Here is a 21,457-nt window from a genome sequence, read left to right as displayed (position 1 = left end):
ATCTATATAAGATAATGATAATGACCCAACGGCTACTACTCATAGATACAATCATAAAGAGCCACCAACGGCCCATAAATGTCAGCCAGCTAAGTGTGACCTGGCCACATGTCCACTAGGCCACCATCCGTATCCCTGCCACGTGTCACTGCCCAAGTGTCCGTCCAGTGTGAACAGACCAGACTAAACTGTACTAACTATAACTATGTCCTGTGAAAGTGACACTGTAGCCTGCTACAAGTCCAATTGCATTCAAGGCTCTATGCGCACGCACATCCACATTGTGTTTTAAAAACCTCATACATAAGAAAAACCCAAAGAAGAGTAGAGCACACAAAAGACGTCAAGCATGCACCACGTTTAGAAACAACCAAAGAACAATTTCAAGTAGTGCAAAGCTGTTTCCCCAATGTCATAGCCATATTGATAGTCTACCTAAAAAAGATCTTAAAGAGAACCTCTTCAAAGGTCGAGTGAGTTTGTCATGTTGAAATACATGAGAGCACCCTACCTGAGAGTAGTAGAAAGAATTCCAATCAGCAAAAATTCCTTTCCTACACTCATATTTTGTTATAAGATGTGCTGTTGTATTACAATTACTACAGAGGATAGATATACAAAGTAACCACAGCAATGAAGGTAATGAAAAGCAATTAAACTAGACTGCGTATCGACCATCAATGAATCTCGTCACAGAAAAGCTTCAAGAAAGAAAAGCTACTAGGGCATATACACTATAAATGTGAGATTGCCCAAATTAACTAAAGAAAAGAAAGTTTTATACTTGCAATTGAATCCAAACCAGAACTCTTTGCGTAAGACACTTGTGACCACCATGAACAACTAGATGTGTGCGGCGATAGACTGGAATTCTACTATGTAACCCAATGAATAAGGACAATTCGGAATTATAAACCTCCTCAAAATCAAAAGAGACTGTCAAAGAGAAATCTCAAAAACAAGGAAACAATAAGCACCATGGTGAATCATAGGGACATTGCAAAATCTCCAAACCAACCCAAGTGAAGAGAGGCTTACTGTTCGCACATGCCTCATTTTTAAAATTAGTAACAGCTACGTTATGATGATTGCGATTATTAACATCTGTGCATCCTGATATGTTTTGGCATCACACACTTGCTCCCTATGCTCTTGAATGCAAGTGGCAAACCTCCAAGTGACGAAACGCCCACAATGAGTAGCAATACAAAAAGGCATCCTCTTATCTTATCAGGGAGATGGAGTACTCAAACAAGTAGAAACAGTCAAAGTATAACTAAAAACTGAGAGGCGGGAGATCTCCCACTTCCACCAAAAACCGAAGGGTCTTCCATACAAAAAGCTTACTCCTCACACTTTTTTCTATAAATCTTTTTTGATTAATTTAAAAATAGGAAACCCCAAAGTGAGGAAAAACCATCAAAAAGATAAGATACAAAAGATAGAACACAAAAGTGTTCCTTAATGTGAAGGCTCTAAAAGCATACATAGGAGAGCTGAAGGATATCCGGGATATGTCCCCAACATCAAGGGCAAAATGTAAGGATTGCCTAAGTGAAATCTTTAACGAAGTAAAGGGATCCGCATGATGCTGACGGAACATTCGAAAATGGCGTTGGCACTACAAGACCAATATCTGGCCCATGTGAGGAAGACGGAAAATCGTTGAAGGAAGTTGGGAGAATGCCAAAAGCCCAGAACCGTTTGTGGAAAAATGCCGAGGGAAAGCAGAGGTGCATACACCTTTGTGAAGCGACGATCCCAATACAGGTGTCTGAGAGTCTCATCACAGGCTGGACATCTGACACAACGAGAAGAGCTGATGTGATGCGCACTAAGGAGAGTTCCAACAGGGAGAACTCCCAGCAAGCAGCGCCATAGAAACAGTCGTTCCTTCAGAGGCAAATGGCTCTTCCAAATTGCAGTAAGAGCCTTTCTCCACAGCTTATCAGTTCTTATCAGTTTAATAGTGCTCACACCCACATATCCACACATGCACACAATAATTTATCAATATGGATTCATATAGGCAATCTTTGGATACAAATAGGGGATCACACCAGATCTTGCTGAAAATTGCAAGCTATTTCAAAAATGTACCAACCTTAGGACAAAATTGTGTCAACATTGACATTTCAAGTGTGTAATGCTTTACCAGCCTGCAAGCATATCCCAAGGGGTTCTTTCCTGACAAAACTCCAAAACCCACAATCTCCTGTGAGATGATTCCTCTTGGAAAAAAGAGGTTGGGAAGGAACACTCCATTTGGGCCTGCAAAATCCACAACCTGTATGATGGCTATCATCTAAGCTCATTCAACAAAGCTGCATATGAAGCATTCTCATCATGGGCTGCGGAGTTGAGCGGCCACCCTTGGGGAATTTTAGACGCTCTTACAGCAATGTCTTCCTTTTGAATTTTGAACAAAAGAGCAAGCTGCTCCCTCTCATCTTTGATTCTATCCACTGGTGCATCCCAAACTGTTTCACTCACCAGATCTTCAGCCCGTTCTAACTCATCAGGCTTGAGAAACTCTTCACCTTTCTGCAGAAGCAAGATGTACAACTGTTCTGCACAGGTTTTACGCACCTGTTCAAAGAAGAGAAACCTGTATTACACACGGACAGCTTGTTTGGTAGTCATTTGATCAGCTTCTGGGGGTTCATTACACATTCCACAACTTGCAAGGCAGGATTCAGACGGATGTAGCAAGCATTCATATGCAATCAGCTAATCTAACCGGAGCTTGGATTGTTTCAGGAAAAGGAGTCAACATTCCCTTCAAACGATTCCTTGTTACTAAAAAACATAATAGGCCAAAAGGCTTAATACATACCTTAGGATACCGATGACCCAGTAGTTTCAACATCTGAGAGATAGACTCCATTCCTACTGATCCCATCATTGATGCCAAGTGAGAGAGTACGTTTATCCCAGCCATTATCTTAACAATGTCCTTAGAACCATGAAGCTCCTCCTTAACTGATGCCAGAATCCTCAGTGCACAATCATGATCCATGGCCTGCATTTTGGAACTTAAGTTAAGTTACATGGAATGTCGTTGGACATCAACAGCAGAATAAACACTTAAGGAACATCAGTCACCTGTGTGTCTGGAAATACACGTTTGCTATAAAGTAAATCAATGGACTGCCATCATAGAAAAGTTTGTAAGAACTTTATTGTATTTGCTACACAGCAATAATAAAAACGTAAGTTGTCCTTGCCAGTGGCAGATAACTTGTTTTTGCCAAAAGCTACAATTCAATCGCTTTAAGAACTCAACTACCTCCGAAAAATATAGACATAAATGGCCTTCATGAGCTTGGGGTGATTTAAACCCTCTGAAAGACTCTCTAATGCTTGGCAAAAATCTTACTGCAGTGGGGGGGCGGGGGGGGTGGGATCATTACCTTGTATGTAGGAACAATGACTCTGTCGTTACTCGCATATGTCTCAGTAATTGATGTGAGAACTTTTCCTAACCAGGTCAGGTCATTGATGCTGTTGTCTTGCAGAAGATTATCTGTATCTTTGATGCATAATCCAAGAGAAGCATGTTCACCTTGAAGAAAATCCAGCAGACAGCTAAGAGATACCTTGCCAAGTGAGTCACCAAGACCACCTATAGAAATAACCAACCCGGACATAGCATGCATTCTGTAAACAGGAAATTGAAGCACAGGAACAAGCCGTGGAAACACATCATCAGGAGCCTGTGTCAACCGCATAAACGTTTAATAACAGCTCCAGACAGGTTAACCCCAGGCTTGTTAATTTCAAGGTCAACACTTACCCCCCAATTGATGGTATTATCTTCAGGTATGAGAATCTTTAATGCCTCTTTGTGTGGTATGCATGGTATGTCAACTAATTTGTTGTGTAAAATGTTCTGAAGAGTTCTGCCAGCCACATCTCTCACACGATTAATTTTTTCCAGAGCCTGTTTGATCAGGCCACCAACAAGCCTGACTGTAAGAGCATGATCGAACCAAGTCAAATCATCCTCGCCTTTCTGTCGCATTGACTCCTTGCTCGGACCCATAGCTGAACACAGAAGTTCTGTGCACTGTTTGAGACCCTCTATTGCGGCTTCTCTCACCCAAGAGCCAACATCCCCCCTGTTATCTACAGCATAGTCATCAAGAGCCTCAAAGAGGGACTCCATCACTTGGCCTTTCAAGACTGATAAAGGGGATTTTCCGGAATCCAGAGAAGAGATCCACACCTCACTGCCAGCATCATATAAGCTTTTGCAGACAGCTACCAGAGCACGCACAGCATTCACTCGCGTCTCTGCATCTCTTTCATCTAGGTTTTCCTGCAGTTTAATTACAACTCAGCTAGTGGCACATGACAAAGCTTTAACTAAGCTCTTTAGAGTGTCAACTTAGTACCTATTACCTGTAAGTGAATAGCTTTTCCCAGTGTAGCAACAATTTCCTTCCAATGAGGCAGCAAAAAGCTGTGTGGTAGAGCAGTAAAAGCCAGTGCAGAACCACGCCTAGCTGCAGGGTTCTCATCTTTCTGAAGAATCTGCAAATGCTTTAGTGTGACCCGCTCAATATTAACTGATTTTGCAGGGACCATGTATCCTCGGATGAAAGCTTTCAGTGCTGCCACTGCACAATCCTGTTGATAGCAGGAAAACAGTCTATTCCGACATCAAGAGTTATCGGTGCAGATTCGATACATGCAACTTTTTCTAAGCAGTGTTAAAAAAATAACAACTGGTGCAATGAACAGGTCTGATTGTTTGATGTGAACAATTTGAATCTTGCTACTGTCCAGAATATATATACATAACACTCAAGCATGTGCAATCTGGAAACCTTTCAGAGCCAAGCCCATGAAAGAATAAAAAGGGCATAAGAGTTCACAGTATTACAATGCATCAAACTCTTTAATCTCTCCATTGTGTCATGTTCGTATGGAGGCCCCAGTCAGGAAATCTCATAATCTACTCATGTTTTTAATCAAGAAGGACATGATGCACCAGTCAGTTTGGAGATCTCACAATCTCCTCATGTTTCACCGAGACGATTTGTTTGCCGTTTTTCCCAATTTTTTGTTCGACAACTATTTCCTTTTGCTTCGCTTTAAAAGAGCTAACATATCAGAACTATGGCTAGTATGACTGTTTCTAAGATATTTCACCTTTAACAGGGTTCTCATTGCTTCACAATGAAGGTACCAATCTTTAGCGGCTGTTCCGTGGTGTTTGCACTAGCAAGTCAATTTAGCATTACTATGTCTGTCTGTGTACGCGCGCACGTGCTCTCTCGACATATCACAGCTAATATCACTAATGCGTTTTTTGGGAATGGAATATGCAAAATACAATGATCAAGATGTTTTTGTTATGTGTGGTTATTTCCCCCTCCCATTCCTAATTTAACCATCATTGTACATATCTTGTCTTTTCCTTGGGAGAGTCTCCCCACATGTTTGATGTAGCCCTCTCTAGCAGGGGCAGATTGTAGTCTACTTAACTAATGGAAGGATCTGTTCTTGCAAAAAACAGGATGTTATTGTTACACAAGTTGACATTGAATAAGTGTTTGATTATGTTCACACGAATCCTATTGCGGAAACAATGTTGAAGTTAGATTTTTGGTCTTCATATGTGAATGTGGTTTATTCATTGTATGATCACACTGTCACTAGGGCCATTATTGACAGCAATCTTACTTATGCCTGGCCTCTTTAACATTTGGTGCGTCAATGATGTCCTCTGAGTGCAATACTGTATGCGATCGCTTCCTACAATTCAACTTCTTGGGTGATCTACCTTTGGACACTAGTTTTGCAAAACAAGCCTATGCTGACGATGTTATGTTGATGCTGCGTATTGATCCCTCTGGTGTGCAGATGGTTATGAATGCTTTGTGTTTTTATCCTCTTGTAGCTTGCTTGCGTGTCAATTTTCGTAAATCAAAGCTGCTTACCTTGAATGCTAAGGATTGGCCTACTTCTTTGTGGCCTGGCCAGATTATGCAACCTACAGACATTTTTCTTCATTTGGGATATCCTTTGGCATGGAGTGTTATTTCTTCTCAGCAAGTGGAATGGGTGATTCAAAATGTACATCACAAGTTGCATTATTGGGAACTTTCCACTTGGCCGCTACATGTTCGTTTGTGGATTGTGCAATTTCTTTTAATTGCCTATATTCAATTTTGTATGCCATTGTTGCATTGCCAACTAGCTCTAGTAAAGATTTCCTGTAAAAGTGAATAGAATCTTTTTTCCAGAATGTGTAATTCGCAGAGCTTCTAGTCCATTCTCCCTCCAACCAATGGGAGAACATAGAACTTGTATACACAAACAAGCGCTCTCTATCTCAACATAGGTACAATTACTATGAACAGATGCCAACATGAATACACTTGCAAGAGACAATAAGGATGAGCAGAAAAGACATGACCCAAACTATCAATGTCATCAAGCACCAAACTTAGCAATCACCTGAATTTGACCATTTGGATGTCTTAGATTCTCACTGATAGTGTCCAAGATAGTTTTCTTTTGTGCATTAGTTGTCAAAGGGATCTGTATTAGTGCTTCACATTCTATGAACCTTGAAACTGCTGCCCGCATTATCTCACCACCTTTGCCTCTATACAAACGTGCTTTCTCTATGGCAGGAACAATGTCAGCTAGTGCTCTCTCTTTTTCTGCACAAAACGAATTCCAAATGGATGAATGATTGGCTTCCTGTGGGGAATGTGCAAAATATTCTGGGGTTTAAACTGATACCTAAGCCGAGAGAGATTTTTTTTAAACACAGCATCTACTTTTGCAAAGAAGACAACAAGGAGAAAAAAAAAATTCTGGACTGAAATTAAAAAATTGTCAATACTGCATTTTGCTGCACTCATTGACTGATTCCATATCTAGAGCTGTAAAAGACTACATATATTTCCAACGTTTGAATGCTTCCAATACAAAGGACTGAAGGATCATATGAACTGTTAACAGAAGAGCAGATAAATGAATCAATTCTTTCAGGGTCACCAACGCTAATGGAAAACTTCCTCATTTGTGTGCAATCTACTTTGAAGTGCAATCTTTGGCTTTCATCATTCGTGTTGTGTATTTCTTTGTCATTTGGTGTGGTGTTAGGCACATGGAAGCAGAAAACATGATACATATAACAAACTCTTATCTAATTGGGAATCACCTAACCTTGAAAATATTTTTTTGGGCTCTCCCTCCACTAAAAATTGAAGCTTGAAAAACTTAAAAAACAGGGTTGACTAGGATTTGTGACAGAAACAAGATAAATTATACTAGCCTCCACGACAGCATGCAGGAACTTTATTTCACGATTCTATTGATTCCCTTAATAGAATTTTATAGTTGTTTCATTCGTCCAAATATACATTGATAATATGGTTGTTGTATTCATCCAAAAATAAGGTACTGTGCACATTAAACTTGGATAAAAGCCTCTTGATGGATGATGTAACAACACAGAATCTGTCTGACTTCTCAGCTACATTTTACAAAACGTATGGTTCAGACATGGAAAGAGTTGTTTTGATCACTAGTACAAGGGAGGTAATATCCTGTTCTCACAACGTGTCAATTGCATCTGTAGTGCTTAGCAAGGAAAGGGGGGGAAAAAATGCTCATATGCAAAAACAATTAGAAGGCTTGACTCGGTCAAAGACACAATACATTCTGCGACATGGACTGCTGCAAATGCTTCAACAGCAATGTTTGTCTTCACCTCATTACAAGTGTTTTTGGTTGTTACTGCAGCGAGCTCAAATTTAGAGGCAGAAGTACATGTATGACAGGTCTAATTGGGTGTTTGATTGCAATATCAGGGCTGGATATCTATACAGATTCTGCAGACATTGTTTACAACGTTCTAACTTGAAATCAGCAATGACTTGCTCAAAAAAGAGCTAATTGCGTATGGAAAGGCCTCATGGAGGACAGATTCTTTTTTTTTTTTTTTTCAATCCTTCAATCAGTTAATTATACACCCTAAGAGTACAAGCATGTCATGTACAAGGTAAGGGAGCACTGGGAGAGACTCCACAATACAACAATAAGCTAAGGTGGAAATAGCTCAAACCATGGCATGTACTGCCTACGATGTGAACCACTCTCTATAGAGAACAAGGGACTACTCCGTTGGGTATGGATGATAGCCTACTGCCATCCTTGCAGGATATATGAATTGCCTCACGGGCAATCCTTCTAACTTTGTAGGCTGCACTCGGAATTTGAAGAAGTGATCAACATAAAAAATGTAGCCCACAAGCTGAGTAATCATCTCAAATGTTTTCATAATTTTTGGAGCTACCAGCGGTGAAATAGGATTTTTTGAGTGGACCCAGTCTGCCCACTTTTCTCACAAAGTAACCCATAGTCTTCTCTCACCTCCTTTCCTACTTTCACACACACACTCACTCATTCCTCTCTATCCCTCACTCAAACCTGCAACTTTCATGGCTTCTTTCATATTCTTCACCATTCCCATCTCTCCCTTACTCCATAGCTCAAAAATTATCATCTCTACACACATGTAGCTCAATTATCATCTCTACACACATATAGCTCAATTTCTCTCTCTAGAATCAAATTCATATTACCATAACCTCTTCATCGCAATCGAGCTCAATCCATAGGTTTCAAGTGGTCTCAGCCAACGGCAGACAGTGAACACCTTCGAAGATACTGAAGCATCAAGCCCTGCATAGGAACCATATGCTGAGGCTACTAATAACCTCCAACGGCTGATCCACGGATTCCCACCCACCGGAAGTGTACACATCAGAACACTTCCTGAGGGTCTCAAGGAGTTGCCGTTTTCTTTAGACAGGAGAGGCAAAGCAGGATACAGATTGTAGCATGAGATCCAGTGGCCGGTTTCATTTATATCCGCTTAGAGATTACACTGTAGCAGATTATATACATCATCCTATGTTACTTTGCACCCACAGGCGGTACCTGTGGACAAGAGGAGGATTGGGTTTTTTTTTTGGGGGGTTGGGGGGTGTACTCTACACTAGAGGAAGTTTTCCACATGGGAAACTTTAATGCCCAAGCATACCACCACCAGTGTGAGACCTATGCTTTCCAAGGACCAAGATATATGTCACATGCACAACTAACCATATGTGCCTATGGACAAGCGAACTCCTACTTCTAGGGTTTAGGACAACCTAGGAAGTGTTTTGGCACCATTGCGAGCCTTTACACAGGACGTGCATGTCCAAGCACTTCAGATTAGTTATATACCCCCTGATTGCACATGAGCACAACCAGTGTCTGGTAGGTGTAGGCACTGGAGAGGGTTCGCATCGTCCATCAGTATCAAAGCCTAGGTAGTATCTCCATATGAAACACCTCTTATCATGGGATTATTAATCCATTCATAAGTGACATTAGCATGAATTATAAGTCGTGGGGCTTCCCAGCCATCTGCTCGGCCTAGCTTTAATTCCATATATAAGTGACCCTAGGGCACTCAGTACCCTCGATACAAGCACCAAGTACCGGCAGTACCTCAACATACTAGCGTTTTCCACCATGACCTCCAACAACCCTGGCGTTTTTGCCTAGCATCAGCCTACAGTACCCAATCCAACCTGCAATACTAGATCAACCCCAGCGTTAGCAGTTTTCAACCATTACCTCGCCGTACAATCGCAGATCCAACAATCACTCCAGCTTCTTCAGATTCGGCCCTCAGATCAGCCAGCGTTTTTCAGTTTTCAACCCACCCTCGTTGTCGGCCATAGTGGATCAGCCATAGCCTCACCGACGGTTATAGATCGCGTCAGTTCCACTAGCGTTTTTGCATTTCAGCTTAGCCTCTTAGATCCAAGCATCCACCGCAAGATCCCATCAAAATCTCAACATCTAGGACCATTGTAACAACATATGTGCAATCTAAAGCAAACACATTTCTAGCAATAGAGAGGGGGGCCCTTGGAGAGGGGTGTGGGACCCCATCCGGTGTTAGTCTTCATCCTCTCTCTGTCACTCACAAAACCTTCAGTCACAGTATCATTCTCTCTTCTCTCTGTTAGTGTTGACACATCTCTTCCATGAAATAAAAACAACTCTCTCATGAAGAAAAGGAACCTTGAGTACGCACCGAGCACTCATCTTCAGCATTCACCATAAATCACTTCCGTTGCACATTACATTGGTATTAGAGCTCTTTGGAAATGTTTAGTATCATCACTCAAGAAAAGAACCTAAAGGACCTCTCAAGGAATTTTTATTAAAGAAGTTGTGTTCCTGGTCCGCCATCCCTACCCTTAATGCATCACGCATCAGGCGCGTCCCCTATCTTCATCGCTCTCTCTTAAGGGCCATTAAGCCATAAAGAACCACATAAAATATTTTTTTTTGTTTGAGATTGCACGTAACCCAAGACCACTTGGGCGTGTCGATCGCAAGACTGCTTAGGGGTGCACCCACAAGAAATAGTTGAGCTTGGGTAAGAGAAAAGCCTTCTTAAACACAGATTGCAATCGTTACCAGGTACCAAGAATCCACAAGTACCCAAGTACCCCAAGTACCAAATACTCCAAGAACCCCAAGTACCCAAGTATCCTAGTATTCAGTGCACGGTCATCGCCCAAGCGGAATGGATACCTTGCATGAAGGTGATGAGAGTGAAATGAGAGAAGCAATCCCTACACCTGGAGAACCTTTTCCAAATCCTTCTTCATCCCCATCTACCCCACGGATTGCACCAAATTCTATGGAGGCTTTGGTGAAGTCCATGATGGAGATGATGCTACAACAGGAGGCTGTGCGGGCCAAAGCCGTCAGGGAACAAGAAGCTCAACGTATAGCAGTTGAAGAAAAGAGGGCAGCTATGGAGCTAGAGCGCGAAAAACTGCGAGACCAATGCATGCAAGACTTGGTCCTGCACGTGCTCTCCTCGAAGAGCGATCCACTCAAGGAAATCGGCAAGTCATCACGTAGACGAGGTAGAGTTGTCCAATCACTAAAAAGTTGACTTTCAATAAGTATGATGGCAAGATAAATGCATCTTTGATTTACTCTTGGTTGCATCAATTTAACGCTTACTTTGCTAATACTAAGAAAAGCGATGCCATATATTTGTCGAGTGATGCCATTAATTGGTATCAAGCTTGGCAAGAGGCATAATTAGCTAAGCATCTTGAGCAGGATGGCAAACCACTTTATTGGTCATTAATCTCTCACTCTCATGTTTTGAAAGAGGATAAAACATGCAGTAAGTAGCACTCCTAGTACACAGTTACACATTCTAGAAAAGAATCAATCAATGCATGAAAAAGGAACCTCTTTCTCTCATTCATTCTCTACAGCATGAGAAGCATTTTTTGCATAATAGAGATTTAATTGTTCATAAGGATCATCAAGCCCTCAAGTGGCTGCAATGTGTATCCAGTACACCTTGGAGTGAACGTCAAGCTAAATGGTTCCAGTCTTGTGAGCAATTTGGTGGTCTGATTGATTATGTTTCTAGTAAAGCTAACACAGTTGCAGATAAGATCAGTCATGCAGGATAAATCTCGGCTCTGGAGTCAAGATCCATAGTCGTGATAGCATGAAAAGTCAGTATAGATTTTTCAAGTCTCTCATTCGTGACGAACTTTTGTATTTTCATCGCTATCTTTGTGTGTTAACTTCTCATAGGAAAGCCATATTGCACGATGCACATGATGCACTCACATAGTTACTCAAAAACTCGTTTCTTCAACAAAGAAGCTTCATGAAACGTTTCAAAACTTCTCTTGAACGTTTCAAAGGCCCATGTAATCTGCTTCATCCCAAAGCATATGTAACCATTTCGAAACTTTTGAAACTCGTTTCATACGCAACATTTCGAAACTTCATGGCTACTATGTGCACTCACCGGTGGGCGTAGAGGCACGCGCATAACTACCACTTTAGAGCAAGTAAACAGAACTTTTATTGCGAAAAGGTGTGTTTAAGTATATCACACAGTGTTCCATTTGTTAAAAAGTGAAAGCCCCTAGGGGGAAGCAACAAGGTCTTTTGATGCTCCTACCTATTCACGAAGGCTCATTTAAGTACATTTCCATGGATTTATGACTAATCTTCCACTTAGTTTGCATTCAAGGAATACTACAGTGTTTGATCGTTTCAACAATTTCTGCATGTTAATTCCTTGTAAGGCCAAGGTAACAGCACAAGATATAACATGTTTGTTCATTAAGCACTGGTATCCCCTTTGTGGTTAGCCAAATTCGATTGTGTCAAATAGAGATGTCAAATTTAGATCACATTTTTGGCAAGGACTCTTTGGAAAATATGGCACTTCGTCACATTTTTTATCTACATTTCACCCATAGTCTTTAGAGAAGCATAGTCCATTTCTCGACATGAACAAGGTAAAAGATGTGTCTTAATTTGTGGTTGCCTAACTCATGGTCAATGCACATCATTTCTTGTGTTTTTTGGTTGACGTTGTTTCACGGAGATCCCCCAAAGGAGATTCTTGGAAAGGGCGAGCACAAGTCTCAAGATCGTAGGCAAAGTTGAGAACATGGAGCCGGAGCTGTTCATTCTGCATCACTTTTGGCACGGTTCATAGAAGATAGCACTACCGTCCTTTTTGAAATTCAAGTTTCGTACAATCCACGCAACAGAATGGGCCATCAAAGATTTTTTTACAGATTCGGACTACGCAGAAGCCATGCAGCTCGGTATTAATACTCACCTTTGTAGCGCGGATAATGTGTCGTGCTCTCTACAGTGGGTGGTCCTCAGTGCAATGTGCGTGACAATCACTCAAACAGACTGAAAACAGGAAACAATAGACACACCCTAGCTCACAGAGACACAACATCAGCAATAGGGTAGACCACAACAAGTGACTCGACTATCTCAAAGCACCGATACAGACTCTGGCGTGGCAGTACACTCAACTCTAGCCCAGGACTCACAGGTACAATGGGGGGTCGAGGCTCAGATGTGCCGGGATGGTGAAGACGTGCTTTGTGTATAGACTCACTGCTCTCGACGACGATGCTGGACCAAAGGTGAAGAAGATAATCCCGATGACCAACCGCTACTACTCATATGTAACACCATAAAGGGCCACTAACGGCTCATAAATATCAGCCATGTGGTGACCTGGCCACGATGTCCACTAGACCACCGTCGGTACCCTGCCACTGCCACGTGTCACTCCCAGCCTAGAGGGTCTGTCCAGTGTGAAACAGCCTAGACCAACTGTACTAACTGTGTCCTGTGAAAGTGACACTGTAGCCTGCTACAAGTTGCCCGCCACAAAACAGCTCACCGTCTCGATGAGAGGAAATACTGAAAAAACTGTGAAAGAAAACCATTAGGTACTGCATCTGCACTTATTTCTTGAAGCAGGTTCTAGGCCCAAAATTGGAGTTTAGACACACTGCACTGCTTGCAAACGTTTGAAGCCTTTGGATAGGCGCGACTCAGTATGATTGCATAATCCAAGAATCCCAATTGCCTAAACAGAAAAAAGCTCCACATCAAAGAGATATGCTCGGTTTGGATCCAACGCATCTTTATTATTGATAACCATAGTGAGAGGAAAATGACCTGGTCCATGCTTGCAAATACCCTTGCCACACTTTTTGCAACAACACTCTTCTCGAACGGAGGAGGGATGACCATAAGCCCGAGTAACACCGCAAGGAGGGATGACCATAAGGCTGAGGGGGTAGGGAGGGCTAGATAGGGGCGAAGGGGAGAAGGTGGGTAGGGGCGAGGGGGAAGGGGGAGGGTAGGGGTGGGGCGAGGGGGGCTGGCTAGGGACGAGGGGAAGGAGAGGGTGGGTAGGGGCGAGGGGGGAGGGGAGGGTAGGGGCGAGAGGGGGTGGGGTGGGTAGGGGCGAGGGGTGAGGGGGTGGGTAGGGACGAGGGGGGAGAGGAGGGTAGGGGCGAGAGGGGGTGGGGTGGGTAGGGACGAGGGCAAGGTGAGGGGGAGGGTAGGGTCAAGAGGGTGGGGAGGGGGTGGGTAGGGGTGAGGGGTGAGGGGGAGGGTAGGGGCGAGAGGGGGTATGTAGGGGCGAGGGTGGGGAGGGAGGGCTAGATAGGGGCGAGGGGGAGGGGGAGTGGGTAGGGGCGAGGGGAGGTGAGGGGGAGGGTAGGGGCGAGGGGTTGGGTAGGGGCGAGAGGGGGAGGGTAGGGGTGAGGGTAAGTGAGGGGGAGGGTAGGGGCGAGGGGAAAGGGGGAGGGGAGGGTAGGGGGTGGGGCAAGGGGGGCTGGGGACTAGGGGCCAGGGACTAGGGGACGAGGTCGAGTGGACAGGGGGCGAGAGGGATAGACAAGGGGGTGGGGGGAGGGAAGGGGCGAGGGCAGGGAGGGGGTGGGGTGAATAGGGCGAGAGCTGGGCAATGAAGAGGGAGAGGGACTAGGGCGAGGGTGTGAGGTTGAGTGGGTAGGTGGTGAGGGGGGACTAGGGCGAAGGCCAAGGGAGGGGGTGGGTAGGTTCGAGTTGGGAGAGAGGTGGGTAGAGTTGGGAGTTGGAAAAGGGAGAAGAGGTAGCAGACCATGATGAGCAAGGTAAGGGCCAAGGACACAATGAACTATCATCAGCAAGATAATTATCAAGAGTAAGGAATTCGTCAAGCAGGCCGGGCTCTGTGAAGGGAGTTCGCCAGACCCAGAGTAGAGCTTCGTTTTGGTCATAGCAGCAGACATCTCTGAGGCTGATGTTTGAAGGGTGGTGAACTCTTGTGGTCGAGATTTCTTACTGCTTCTATGCTTCTTCATAGGCTCAGGTGGCTCATTGGGTTTAGTTACTGTGGAAACATTGAAAGAGGGTGTACCTTCATGCAAAGAGTGAATAGAGACTCCATAACAAGGCATAGATTTGGTAGCCTCTAACCACTCCAGCAGATCTTCATTTGACCCTTCAGGTGTAGTAGGCTGTTCTTGTTCAGGTTTGGTTTCCATTGACAAAGAAACTTGCTGCACCACGGGATCCATACCACCTTCTAAGAGAATAGGTTGCATCGAGGAGCCAGAAGTATGTATCCACATTGCGTCGTTTCCCCAATCATGAAGTGCTTTAGTGTGTCATAGCCATGGTCTTCCAATGAGCAAAGGAAATCCGTCCTCAACTTGAGGAAGACGAACCACAACAAAGTCCAAGTTAAAAGTAAAGTCTTGTACCTGTAGAGGCACATTGTCCACTATGCCCACTGGGTAGACTGTCCGTTGGTCGGCCAATGTAACTGTGAAGGGAGCAGGGTGAGTAGGTTGTAGACCTAGAGCTAACATAGTGAACTCGGGCATCAGGTTGATGCCAGATCCACCATCCACTATCACTCCTGAGAATTGTCGACCCAAAACGGACACTGTCAGGCGAGGGCTTCTATAATCAATGAGTGGAGCAACAAGATTGGATATCATATAGGACTCTGACGGTCGCACTGGGAGGTGCCCGCCACTAGGACCTGCTCCAGGGTAAAGTGACTATATAATTGCAAGGGTGTCACTTCTGAAACTCCCATCTAGCCGCAACATGTCATAGAGGGACACTTGTTGGAAAGTGTTCTTCAAGATTATCTCTGCTATATGCTTCGCTTTTTCTACCTGTTGTTGTTCCTCTAGTACTTTGATCTTCTGTAGATCGGAAATTGCTTCCAAGAAAGCTTCATCAATATGTGAGAGCAAAGATTTGGATTCTTTCATGGCACTAGGGGATGGCCTGTTAACAGCTGTAGGCAGGGTATCCACTGGTGTGAGAATGTGTGGGGGAGTTGAACTTGATGGAATGCTAAGACCGAGAGCGGCTCTCTGGGCTCGGGTGAGGACGCTCGATGGCTCCTCTGCCAACTGCGGCGGCTTATTTCGAGGGGTAGCCACGTGGGTAGAAGGGGGCGGCTGAGAAACAGTGCTAACTGCTATCAAATTGAGCTTGGGAAAGGCAAACTCAGTCTGGCTTTGACTTGGGTTCGAAGCCGTGGATGCACGAATTTTAGGGCAATCCTTACTGTAGTGATCCTTCATCTCAGGGCAATGACGCCAGGGAGGGGACCCTTCGGGCAGAGGGCATTTACTTTGGTAATGCCCATATTCCCCGCACGTGTAGCATAAAATGGGCCGATTCAAAGGGCGAGTCGAAGGGCGAGGTGGTCCTTGCTCCTGGTGCATTCAGTTGGAGGTGGATGCATAGAAGCTTTGAGGTGATGAGGGAGCAAGGGTATGATAAAAGCTCTGAGACGGAAAAGTACATGGCATACCTTGCATAGGAGGGGCTGTCAGCAAAGGTGGCATATGGTGTGGATGGCCACAAGGAGAAAACATGTTAGATGCAGGTGCTGGCCCTTGTTGAAGAGTAGGACCAAGACTTTGCTGTATTTGTCGCAATCCCTTGAGGTAGTAACAATCCTTATCCTCATGTCCAAATTTTTCACAGAAGTGGCAGTAAACCCGAAGGGGGCATTCCTGTGGAGAGTGCCCTGGAGAGCGGCATGAGCTACACCAAACCGTAGCCTTAGTCTCTTGATGACACTTGAGCTCTTCTAGCTCACGCTTAATCTATTCCAATGCCTCGTGATGTGGAGGCTTCTCTAGTCTAAGAGAGAAGGACCTCTCCTCTTGAAGAGCTCGCTGTAACTTTAGGGCTTCCAGTTCCCTGCGTAAAGAAGATAAAGGATCAGAAGGACTTTCCAAAAACACAGAGGGGGTCTCTATGTGAGAGGGATTGGTGAACAGCTTCCTAGCCCCCTCTATCCGCGTAGCATCTGCGATGAACTCCTCCAAAGTGGCGTCGGGTCGAAGACTCTCGTATTTTTTGCTGAGAACTTTTGGGAAGCGTCTTCTCTACCCACTTCTTAACCATAAATTCACCTGGTTGTTGGGGAAGCTTGGCAACCAGAGACTTGGTTTTGGTCATAAGTTCTGCAAAGGTCTCCTTTGGCTGGAGCACCATGTTGGCCAACTCATCCAACACCTTCTCCTGGTAGTCTCCTGGCCTGAAAGATGCACAAAACTGTTGTCTTAAGGTTGCCCAAGTTGCAAAATGGTTCTCTGCAAACTGGCTGTACCATTTGTCTGCTAAGCCATCCAAGGTGGATGGAAAGAGTACCAAATAAGCATCTTCCCTGTTAAGACCACGACCCCTACAGAGAGATACAAACCTCCTTGCATGGTCGTCAGCATCTTCTGAAGAGAGTCCTTTGAATGTAGGGAACTTGATGTTTACCTTAGCCAAAACGCTAGCCAACGGCTCCATGGCTCCTTGCTGAACCTGTTGCTCAGTAGCCTGCTGTAGCAGAATAGGAGAGAGCTTTACTGGCGAAGGTGATCTGGAAGATGTGGAACCGGAGGGAGGAATGGGTGAAGTCGTATGTGGAGGTATAGGTGATGAGGTTGATGGACTTCTACTAGGTGTCAAGGGTCGTCTTTTGTTGTAGTGCTTCAGAGGGCTCAGTAGTGCGCTTTGACGCTCGACTGACCGCCTTGTATGTGTCATGCAGTGAACACCAACCCAACCAAGCTTTGGGCAAGAAGACCTTGAACTGGCTGAAGACTGGTCTAGACTCTACTAGACCAGGCAAGTGACTAGACCAAGCTGGACCAGGGACGAGGTCTAGACTAGGGTAAACCAGGGTCGAGGAGAACTAGCCAGGGACGAGGACAGGTTGGACAAGGCGAGAGAACAGTTGGACCATGTGAGAGGAGGGGAGAGGATAACAGTGCAAGGCAAGGTCGGCGAAGCTAGATAGACCCAACTAGCTTCAAGATTGCACCTCACAGAGTGAGATTTCAGTTGAGATCCCATCGTGGTCGCCAAAATGAGAGTACTTGTAGCGCGGATAATGTGTCGTGCTCTCTACAGTGGGTGGTCCTCAGTGCAATGTGCGTGACAATCTCACTCAAACAGATTGAAAACAGGAAACAATAGACACACCCTAGCTCACAGAGACACAACAGCAGCAGTAGGGTAGACCACAACAAGTGACTCGACTATCTCAAAGCACCGATACAGACTCTGGCGTGGCAGCACACTCAGCTCCAGCCCAAGACTCACAAGTACAATGGGGAGTCGAGGCTCAGATGTGCCAGGATGGTGAAGACGTGCTGTGTGTATAGACTCACTGCTCTCGACAACGATGCTGGACCAAAGGTGATCCCGATGACCAACCGCTACTACTCATATGTAACATCATAAAGGGCCACCAATGGCTCATAAATGTCAGCCATGTGGTGACCTAGCCACGATGTCCACTAGACCACCGTCGGTACCCTGCCACTGCCACATGTCACTCCCAGCCCAGAGGGTCTGTCCAGTGTGAAACAGCCTAGACCAACTGTACTAACTGTGTCCTGTGAAAGTGACACTGTAGCCTGCTACAACCTTGAAATGGGGGGATATCACGTCTGCAACGCTTGCTTCTTTGGGCCGCGCCGAAAGCGACACAAAGTCTTTTGTGGCTCCTTCGATACTTCAACTTTGTCTAGAGTCGTGCTTCTTCCTTCTTCAAGAATCTCCATGGCTGAAAATTCCTGAAACCATCTCCAACACAAAACCATGAACATACCCATTCCATGTAAAGTGAATGGAAAAAATCTTGTCTTCGCTAAAGACTGTGTATGCAATGTAGATGAACATAGAGACGGAGTGCTAAACCGTTCACCACATACACGCAAACAATGAGATCGAATCTTTCTCTTTTGATCTAGAGAAATCAATTGTGGCAAAACACAATGGAAATGCCCACGCTTGGTGCTCATACTTTCACGTGCTCTTTCAACAACTGTGGCATGCCAAGGAAGAGACATGGAATGTGACTTTCTTACATACATACTATTCAGCTTTTTATGAACAATCTACATACATTCGTTCTCATTCATGAGTGAAACGTGCTCAACGTACAATATGTCATGCCTAGGAAAAGGGATCACATAAAGACGCTGACTAAAATACAGGAAACGATCACGAATGAAACACTCGAACAATGCGTGCGTATCAATCATGCGAACACATAATACTTCCTGTGAGGGTTCTTTGGACCTAGGCTCGAGAGCCAAGATCGGTTCTTCTTGAATGATCGAATCCTCCTGTGGGGGTTCTTTGGACCTCGACGCGAAAGCCAAGATCAGTTCTTCGTGATTGATCGAATCTACAACGAGATTAGCTTCGCTAGAAAAAGCATCCACTAACACATCATCCTTGTGAACAATCACATCATCTTCATGCAACTCATCATACTTGTGAGAAATCACATCTTGATCATGCAAATCATCATGCTCGTGAGAAATCACATCTTGATCATGCAAATCATCATGGTCATCACGAACATCCAAATCATCATGCTTATCATTGTCAATCAAATCATCATGCAAATCATTGTCATTCAAATCATCATGCTTATCACAATCATGCAAATTCTGTGTATCATGCGTTGGAGAAGAAGAGACTGATAGAGTCTTCTTTTCCCGAATCTCTTGCATCCGTGCCTGAACTTGAGAAAAGAGTCGCAACATCTCTTGCGTTCGTGCTTTGTTCTCGCGATAAAATCTTGCTTCTCTTTCTTTGGCTGCCAAGCGTGCTTGCTCGCTCTCACGGGCTATGGTTACCATTCTTTCTTGGTATGTGCGCTCTATGGCTGCTATTCTTGCGGCATTTCTTGCTTCGCGTTGTAAATTCTGTTGCATAAACAACAACTCCAACTCCTCCATTGGAGTTAGTGCAATTTGTGTCCTAGATGGCAAAGGGGGAGGGTCGAAAAAACCTCCTGGTGGAGAAAATTCTTCTTCGCCTCTCTCATGCTCATCACCTCCGAGCGAAGTATCCATTCCGCTTCGAGTGATGATCATTTTGAAGTCGTGGGTTCTTGTGGGTTCTTAAGTTCACGGGGAACTTGGGTTCTTAAGGTTCTTGGGTTCTCGAGGGTCTTGAGGTTTTCTTTCGCTTGCAAACCGCGTTTCAAAAGGATCTTCTCTTCACCCGGGTTCTACTCTTTTCCGCGGGCGCACCCCTTGGCGGCCTTGCGCTCACACCAAGGTTGCTTTTTCCCACCTCACCTCGATTGGCCAGCCGCTAAGTGCACGGTCCGCTCTCAATGAGTGAAAAGAGACAAGGGGAGGCTGCACAAGCCCTTCTTTCTTGGGATTCATGTCACTCTTCAAAAAACACGATTAGGAATCGACACGCCCAAGCGAACTTGGGTTCGTGCGATCGCAACAAGCAAAAAAAATTCTTGCGATTCTTGTGGTTCTTTCCTTGAGTGATACAAAACACTGCCAAAGCTCTGATACCAATGTTAGGTGCAACGGAATGATTGTTTGCGCTTTGCTCAAGATGAGTACTCCGAACTGTGCTCAAGGTTCCTTTTCGTTCTTATGGAAGGTAGAGCCTTCCGTTCTTAGTGGAAAGTGCTATGATCACAAACAAAGTGAATGGACACTGTGCGTGCAAGTGTATGAGACTGAGAGATAGAAGAGAAGAGAGATACGACACCAGAGACGTTGTAAAACCCTCCTCCGAAGGCCCCACTCTCGTCGGTGAGAGTGGTCTACTTATTGATTGCACAAGGTGGTACAATGACGATGCAATGGACTGATGCAATCTGGGACTATGCCGATGACAATGACGACTTTAGGGCTGAAATCTATGGTCTTCTATCTGCTGAATTCGGGGCTGTTTGGGTGGCTGAAAATGACTGTTTTGGCTGCGTTTTCGAGGGCTGAAAATGGGGATATCTGCAACCAACTAGGGCTAAATCTGCTACCGTGTCTAATGCTGAAAACGCTGCTGCATCTGATGCGGAATGGGCTGAAAACCAAAAACGCTGGGGCTGCCTGCTGAGCGTTAGTGAAAACGCTGAATTTTCGGTACTACTGGCGATGGTCTAGAAAACGCTAGGGCTGAGTGCTGATGGCGATCCAGAAAATCTGCAAACGCTAGGTATTGGGGAGGTGCTAAGGGAATCCAAAAACCCTAAGGGTATCTGTGGCGATGAGGGAACACCAAAACGCTAAGGGTTCTAATGGGTTCTTGCTGAGAAGGTGCCTGTTGAGCGTGTGCTCCTTTTGCCTCTTTTGCCAGAAAGTGCTAACTTGGGTTTGCTTATATATAAACTTAGCAAAATTGCCCTACCTACTTTTGTTGGGAAGTCACTTAAAAATAATAAGTGAAAAATACCAAAAATAGGGAAAATAGGCTAAATGCACTCGAAAATTCCCCTAACTGAATTTGATGGATTCTGAAGGGAATATTGATGATCATGCTATGTGCAACCAGAGGATATACATCTACGTTAAGTGACTGGGCATGCACGGTCTACGAATAGACTCACAAAAGTGCTAGATCACTTCTAATCTAGACTGACTGGATTGACTGAACCCTGATCATGCTGGAGCTTGTCCACTGACACATAGGGTTGGATGTGTCACGTGACACGTGCTCTCTACAATGGGTGCTCCTCAGTGCAATGTGCGTGACAATCTCACTCAAAACAGACGGA

General features: G+C 44.6%; 1 protein-coding gene across 2 annotated transcripts in view; it reads right to left on the bottom strand.

Annotated features, from left to right (window-relative positions):
• Positions 1-1,994: 1,994 nt before the first annotated feature.
• The window catches only part of TTN1 (ARM repeat superfamily protein), a 130,211-nt gene continuing 110,748 nt past the window's right edge, over positions 1,995-21,457 (bottom strand). The window contains exons 11-17 of one of the 2 annotated variants that reach the window (XM_086492561.1): positions 6,469-6,677; positions 4,405-4,632; positions 3,797-4,321; positions 3,414-3,716; positions 3,106-3,150; positions 2,837-3,022; positions 1,995-2,589 (exon numbers count right to left, since the gene is read on the bottom strand). In XM_086492561.1, coding sequence (XP_086348687.1) covers positions 2,302-2,589; positions 2,837-3,022; positions 3,106-3,150; positions 3,414-3,716; positions 3,797-4,321; positions 4,405-4,632; positions 6,469-6,677 — 1,784 coding nt within the window. In that variant the 3' untranslated portion in view covers positions 1,995-2,301. Of the gene's footprint in view, positions 2,609-2,836; positions 3,023-3,105; positions 3,151-3,413; positions 3,717-3,796; positions 4,322-4,404; positions 4,633-6,468; positions 6,678-21,457 lie in introns of both variants that reach the window. The other variant, XM_086492562.1, reaches the window with a different exon arrangement.

The sequence above is a fragment of the Adiantum capillus-veneris genome, chromosome 20 (genome assembly GCF_014529385.1).
Source record: "Adiantum capillus-veneris isolate H3 chromosome 20, ASM1452938v2, whole genome shotgun sequence".
NCBI classification, from domain to species: domain Eukaryota; kingdom Viridiplantae; phylum Streptophyta; class Polypodiopsida; order Polypodiales; family Pteridaceae; genus Adiantum; species Adiantum capillus-veneris.
The sequence above is the reverse complement of the archived record's forward strand: the minus strand, read 5'-3'. Positions and strand labels throughout refer to the sequence as shown.